We start from the raw sequence: 7,423 nt of genomic DNA, 5'->3' as shown, positions 1-7,423 counted from the left end.
ATGCTCGCATGAATTCCACCGTATATAGTATGATGTAGAATCTGTGAATGCTAAGAGACTGTGCCTATGGGGTGATTGATCTCTGCCTAATGAGTATCTAGCTGAAGGCGGGCGTTTTGGTCTGTTGTACGGGGCAAAGTTACAGGGTACGTCACACCACTAGCTACTAGTAGTAAGGTACGGAGTCTTCCCTCATACGTACGCAGTACCGTGTACTAAGATGCGACCCGAGATCCAGGAATAGTTCCTTGTTGTATTAGTCTACCAGTACAGAGTACTACTAGTAGGTACTAGTACAGAGTACGTAGTAAATTAGTAACCTTGTGCTAATGCCCCAGAGCCATCCATGCCCACGGTACTCTGTATGTATCTATTTAAAAAGTAAAGTACATGCATGCCAAGACTGGCAGAAGTTACAACTACTACTAGCAGCAAGTAGTACTAGCAAATGCTGAGTCCGAGGCTGGTAATCAAAACCATCACCTGGACGATAAATTGACAGTCTAGACTCACTCGTTATCACATCTTTCCAGGTGAGTGTTACCACATATATTTTCTCATACATTGGGGTTATTTTTGATTTCCAATAGTCTTGACCTTCGCCAACAGTTTCTAACTGCACGTGGTCTTGGTCTTCCTCTCTCCGCTATCTCTTGTTTCTTCACCTTTTTCATTTTCTCTGTGATGTAAGGGAATCAAGACGATTTAACTATTTACAAGTCTACTACCAAATGCGCACAATGCTTTTGCTCAATAGAACGTTTCCCCCTTCTTGACTTTTACTTCTTACTAACACCCATAACAAATTGTGCAGTGTATAGTAAACGCAAGGAATTTGATTAGTAGAGTTTTGCGGTGAGTATTTTGGGCGGAGAGATTACCGACTGATTCAAATCATTCCAACAGCAGCAACACAGCAACATCCGCACAAGTGTGACGAACTCTGGATACGCTCATGGCTTCGTCACAGCTCAACCTTACTCCTAGGCTTGATGCCAATGCCAATGCTGCTGAAACCTCATCAGAAGACGAGGTTTCCCTGCATTCCCACAGTGGGAATCCGCAGGCACGCGTGATTTCTCTCGATGACACTACAGCCGACGAATCTAATTTTGCAGCGTCGACAAAAGTACCCGGTGATATTCTACCAAGGGATAGACTGCTGAAAACTCCTACCTACGACTATGCGTATGAAAAATCAATGAGCCACGCGGAAGCAAAACTTTTCTATCAGCACCATCAATTCGCCTCACGGAGTGCCGACAGTGAGCTTGCCCTGAACCCAATACCTGCAAATTACAATGCAGCCGTCACACAGGCAGAGGGTACGCCAAGCTATACACCAACCATGATGGAACACAATGGCTCCGAAGACCGCACAGTCGGCACCATGTGCCAAACTGATACGATTTCAAAGATTCAACCCGCTGCAAATGCCACTTCGCTGTTTGATCAACGTGACTCGCACTTCGTTCATGAGTACCAGTCCAATGGTTCCGCTGTAAATGGTACTCACGGTATTTTCGGGTTGAATGCAATGCCATCCAGATCCCAGAACCAATTGAGTCAAACTGCATTGGGGGCAGGTAATGGCCATTTTGCTGGTGATGTCTTGGGGACCGCTCAAGGCATGTTGAATACTACTCCGGGCGATGATGCCGTTACATCAGAATTGAACGTAATTTGCCGCAAAATACTGAGGTTACTTGATCGGCGATCCAAATACATCCAGCTATCATTGCAGGGTCCTGGAGATAACCCTAAGGACCATCCCGACTGGAAAGTATACCCTGCGCCGCCAGAACCAGCATGGGAAGGTGACAATGAAACTGGAAAATTTAACGATACCTCCCGACCCGAACAGAAGAGAAGGAAGATGGGACAAGATATCGGGGAAGACTTTGACATGGCCGAGTGCCTACCTCTTCCCGAGGCGTCAGACTGGGTTTTCAAGCTCGATGGGAATAGTGTGTATCAAGTGTACGAAACTTATGACACCGCCTGTCCTAACGAACCTGTTGTACAAATTCCTTCCCTGAGAGATTTCTACATGGATCTCGACGCGGTCATAGATGTATCAACGGACGGGCCCGCAAAGAGTTTCGCATTCAAACGCCTTTCTTACCTGGAGGGAAAGTTTCAACTCTATACTCTGCTAAATGAATATCAAGAAATAGCCGACAGCAAGAAAGTACCTCACAGAGATTTTTACAATGTTCGAAAAGTCGACACGCATGTGCATCACTCTGCTTGTATGAATCAGAAGCACCTCCTTCGTTTCATCAAAAGCAAGATGAAAAAGTCACCCGATGAAGTCGTGTTATTCAGGGATGGCAAACATTTGACGTTGAAGGAGGTTTTTGAGAGTATCAATCTTACAGCTTACGATTTGAGTATCGATACACTCGACATGCACGTATGTAGAGAGAATCAACCCAGTTTCTTGTTCCTGGTTTGCAACTAACAGTCTTACAGGCGCACACAGATTCTTTCCACCGGTTTGACAAGTTTAACCTCAAATATAACCCTGTCGGCGAATCTCGACTGCGAGAAATATTCCTGAAGACAGACAATTATATCAAAGGGCGGTATCTAGCAGAGATAACAAAGGAGGTCATCTCGGACTTGGAGTCCAGCAAATACCAAATGGTAGAGTGGCGTATTTCAATATACGGCAGGTCTATCCAGGAATGGGACAAGCTTGCGGCATGGGTAGTTGACAATAAGTTATTCTCCCCTAATGTTCGCTGGCTTGTCCAAATACCTCGACTTTATGACGTATACAAGTCGAGCGGCATGATGGAAAACTTTGAGCAGGTTATCACCAACGTCTTCCAGCCGCTATTTGAAGTGACAAAGGATCCTAATAGTCATCCAAAGCTCCATTTATTCTTACAGCGTGTGGTCGGTTTTGACAGTGTCGACGACGAGAGCAAAGCAGAGCGACGACTGTATCGAAAATATCCCATCCCAAGAGAATGGAATACGAAACAAAATCCACCTTACAGCTATTGGATATACTTCATGTTTGCAAACATCGCATCCCTGAATATCTGGCGCAAACGGCGAGGGTTCAACACGTTCGTTCTAAGGCCACATTGTGGCGAAGCCGGTGACCCTGATCATCTTGCGGTTGGGTTCCTCTGCTGCCACAGCATCAGCCATGGGATCCTACTCCGGAAAGTCCCTTTACTGCAGTATCTATTCTACCTTGATCAAATTGGGATTGCCATGTCGCCTCTCAGCAACAATGCGCTGTTTCTGACGTATGACAAAAATCCATTTGCTAATTTTTTCAGGCGGGGCTTGAACGTGTCGTTATCTACCGACGATCCATTACAATTTGCGTTCACCAAAGAGCCCTTGATTGAAGAATACTCGGTTGCTGCACAAATTTATAAATTTAGCGCAGTTGACATGTGTGAGCTGGCGAAACACTCAGTCTTACAAAGTGGTTTCGAGCTCGCCCTAAAGCAAAGATGGCTTGGCACGAACTGTTCAGCAGCAGGAGTCTCGGGCAATAATGTTGCAAAGAGCAATGTTCCAGATATTCGAGAGGGGTTTAGGCATGAAACCCTGTTAGGGGAGCTGGCACTGTAAGGATTCCTAGCGCATTTGTCTCCCCCTACCATGTATAAGGACATCTTGAGTAACGAATAACCTACAGGATTGGAAGATATATTGACAGTCTGAGTACTCACTCAAAAGCACTACCCCTCGGAGGCCAGTTGCAACCTAGCCTGACCACGGAAAATGAGAACCACCCAAGCCATTGTAAGTCCCATTACACACCGTCAACCAGTGGTCTATTTCACTCACCAGCGATGATAGCTTTGCGGACGGAGGTTCAGGCTACAGCATCTCTGCAGACTTCTAATACGGTGAATCCTCCCAAATATATACAAAGTCAGTCTGAGACCAACATCGCTGGTGAGGCTTGCTTCCCAAGTCTCAATCCCCACCTCCCGGGTCCTAAATCTGGCGAGGATACTGGACCCGAAACATTACCAGAACAAAAGATATTCCCTGGTATTGTGCACGAAAGGGCTCAGCGGGGTAGTATGCTGACTCGAGCATTGGCCGAAGATGACAAGGATACGAATGACGGGGGTAATGATGTCAACAATTGCCCTAGTCTACCATGAGGTTAATACAGGGCGGTGCCATGCATAGTACTCTATTTTACCTAGGCCGCGGTCCTATAGGTTATGCTGTGTTTCATGACAGGCAATAGTTGCCGCACCCAAAAATCACTGGCCGTTCGTTCGCCATTTGTGGCAATTTAGTAGATCAGAGATTAGTGTTAACTTTTTTTCCCTCGTGGGCACGTTGTAGCTTGAAGTTCTTGTGTTCTACAGTCAAATTTAGGGCTCACCGTCGGCTTAGATGAATATTGGAGGCATTAGAGGAGACAATATAAGTGCAAGGATACCATTCCCAAAAGGCCAATTTGTTGATTGAACCCCTTCCCTCCCTAGTGTATGCCTTTCCAACAACCGTCTCACCCCGCCCAACTACCTCGTCTCTCGCGTACACCCCAGGTCCCATGACTGCTGTTGTCTTCAACCGTAATAGGCTGCAGCCTAGCCCATTCACGTATGTACGAGCGAAGAGCCAGCCAACGCATGCAAACATCGCTAACGGAAGTTTCTGTCTCAGCGTTTTCGACGACGTTAACGTAACCCTTGGCATCTGTGTTCATATCATCTCGCCTGAGTTCTGGTACGGGAATACCAGACACTCTGCTCAGCTCATGGTCATAATAACGAGCAACACAAGGATAACCTAGGGACAAGTAGTTATAAATCTGAGTGACGAACCCATCCTGAAATTGGGGTTCCGTATCACCATCAGAGCTGCCCTGCTCCTTTTCATCAGGTAGTTCTAGCTTCTTTCGGGGCTTGGAATGAGCTTTGTCTTCAAATTTTAACATTCCGTTCAGCCGCGCCCAGCCCTTTCCTTGCACTTGAGAAACAGAAGTTAAAGTACTGCAGGAAAGATGGTCTTGGGGGGTTAGGCAATGCTTGTCACGTTTGCATGTTCCCATCCATAGACCTTCCCTACCACAGTGATCATTGTAGTGAGGAGCCGCATGCCAAAGGCTGGGAAAGTCGTGAATGCCGTCATTGCACTCAGCGAAATGACCGTTCTCACAGAAAGTTGTCTCGGGTGACATGCTTTGGGGGAAAGTAAGGTCATCACCTAACATCGGCGGGCTCTTGACATGTTTTTGTTGGCCTAAGTTGCGGTCTCTTTCCCGACTTTTATCAGGGTTTATATGGTTCTCTGGTTTCCCGCAGGTCATTATTTTTAAAGGAGCAACAGACGAAAGGTGCAAACCCTGTGTGCCAGCCATGGCACGGTCTCGCATTTCTGCCTCCTCTTTATGCTGCCGCATATACTCAAGCTCCCACGACAAGTCCGCAGATGATGCACGTCGATACCTTGTTAGAACATCATCTGCTTCAGGTATCGCTGGCTCTCCTTGGCTGGAACAATCCTCTTCTCTATCAATGGCGAAGTGATCCACCGGCTGATATACCTGTTCATTAGGGAAAGCTGCTAGGGCTTGCTCTTTTAGCTGCCTTTCCGCCGAGCGGGCAGCTAGAGACAGTAAATAACTTGAGAAAAGCTCGTCGCAACTTTCCCTGCGATCTTCTTCCACTCTCGGCCGTATCACTGATTGTCGGGAGGAAGCAGATGGCGACACGGGCAAGGATAAATCCGACACGTCAGATGCTTCACTACCACTAGAAGGGATCACGGGGAGATCAGGAACTCTAAAAGAATGCCGTCTTGTCTCCTGACGCTGCCGAAGCCTGGCGTATGAGAATCGAGACTCATGCGCCAAATGACCTTCAGCATGTACCGGTGTATTGCTGATAGTGCTTCTATGTCTTAAATTCTCAGTTTCAAGTCCCAATCGGTATGTATCGTGAGGTGCATATGGGCTCGAGTCGCGGCGAAATGAGCGGCTGGCCGTTTCCATTAGCTGAGGCACAAATTTTCTCGGACGGAATTGTGGATTGTCTGTGTTAGAGAACGGCTCATTCTGTTTACCACTTAGACAGCTTTGTCGCAGCAATCCTAGCGATTCTGTTGCATGTTTGTGGACATCTGGTGCAGTGCTGCCCGGTAGCTTTATATGTATCAGAGGTTTGTCGGGTGCCGCAGGGCGGTTTGAGTGATGAGACTCTGTGTCTTCTTTGCCTCCCTCTGCAGTGCTAAGGTCCTCTCGTTCGTGTAGGAACTTCCTCCCCACGTATGATACTGGCTGCTGTGTCTTGGATTTGCGTGTAGTGGTTTCAATGGGTTCAGGTAAGAATCTCCTAACTCGCCTGGATGGCTCGGTGGTGTGATATGACATGGTGCCAGTTAAACTGTCCCCTCGTCACTTCCCCCTTCTTCCAGATAGGTATATTATTTATTCTAGGCATTTCCTCGAATAAATATGGTGGCACATGGATTCTTCTTTTATTGTACCTACCTTTCGCCTATTTATTCCCTTGTTTAAGCCCGGCCTATTGCCACCATCTCAGAATATAGTAGTAGTTCGATGAATAACTAGTGGTAAATTCACCAAGAGCGGGTTTATAATACTTGTAAGATCGCGGGTGTGCATTTATCTTGGATTAGGAAAAGAAGGCCTAGAATAATAATACCAGATGGATACCCAAAGAGAACTTGTTAAACGTTTTCTTACCGCTGTGAGCAGGTTAGGATGGGCGAGTATCTATCATGTGGTTATCAGGTTATCTATCTACTCCGTGGTGACAACTCACATCTCATGTGAAACGGGCGGGGGCTAATGGCCATGCTATGTCCTAGATTGCCCGACTACTGCAGGAATCAGACAACAAACCCTCCGTATTGAGAACCACCATACATCTGAAGATTCGAATCTGCCAGGATACAATAATGCAGTTTCTTCAAAGAGTGGCTTTTGATAGCTTCAAGAATTACTAGGTACGCTGGCCACGCTGGGGAGCAGGTCTCACAATAATGATCCAATGGGCTTCGCGTATTAAATATCATACCAATACCAGGTTGCAGACAGGGGCAGCATCGCTAAGCAAGGTCTGCTTGGACGGTAAGAAGAAACCCCTCTTCTAATTTCGGCCCCAGGGAGACGTAGGGTACGTAGTCTAAATTCCGTTTTGGCAACTTCAGTCATTTCCGCAAACGCTTGTGAATTTCTATATATACTTTTAAATTTTTAAGTATAAGAATAATAGAAATTAATTTCAATGTTAAAGAGTTAATTATATTTATAATTAAATATAATAGATTAATTTCTAAATTAAATTTATAGTATTAATTAATATTTTTAAAATTATTTATTTTTATAGTTAATATTTTTTTAATTTATACTATAATTAATTATAATATATTACTATATTTTATTGTACTTTTAATCTATACT

General features: G+C 45.6%; 2 protein-coding genes across 2 annotated transcripts; one reads left to right on the top strand and one right to left on the bottom strand.

Moving 5' to 3' along the window:
- Positions 1-760: 760 nt before the first annotated feature.
- Positions 761-4,323, top strand: BDV38DRAFT_52833 (uncharacterized protein). The gene is made up of 4 exons (XM_032063490.1): positions 761-2,416; positions 2,476-3,596; positions 3,668-3,774; positions 3,832-4,323. The coding sequence occupies exons 1-4, from the start codon at positions 956-958 to the stop codon at positions 4,143-4,145; spliced, it is 3,003 nt and encodes a 1,000-aa protein (XP_031906758.1). The 5' UTR covers positions 761-955; the 3' UTR covers positions 4,146-4,323.
- On the bottom strand, positions 4,051-6,724 carry BDV38DRAFT_52838 (uncharacterized protein). Its single transcript, XM_032063491.1, has 2 exons — positions 6,488-6,724; positions 4,051-6,380 (listed from the first exon to the last, which is right to left on the bottom strand). Exon 2 carries the CDS (start codon positions 6,365-6,367, stop codon positions 4,502-4,504), a length of 1,866 nt encoding a protein of 621 aa, XP_031906757.1. The 5' UTR covers positions 6,368-6,380; positions 6,488-6,724; the 3' UTR covers positions 4,051-4,501.
- Positions 6,725-7,423: the final 699 nt, after the last annotated feature.

The sequence above is a fragment of the Aspergillus pseudotamarii genome (assembly GCF_009193445.1).
Source record: "Aspergillus pseudotamarii strain CBS 117625 unplaced genomic scaffold BDV38scaffold_164, whole genome shotgun sequence".
NCBI classification, from domain to species: Eukaryota; Fungi; Ascomycota; class Eurotiomycetes; order Eurotiales; family Aspergillaceae; genus Aspergillus; species Aspergillus pseudotamarii.
Note: the sequence above shows the minus strand (reverse complement) of the source record. Positions and strands in the feature narration are given on the sequence as shown.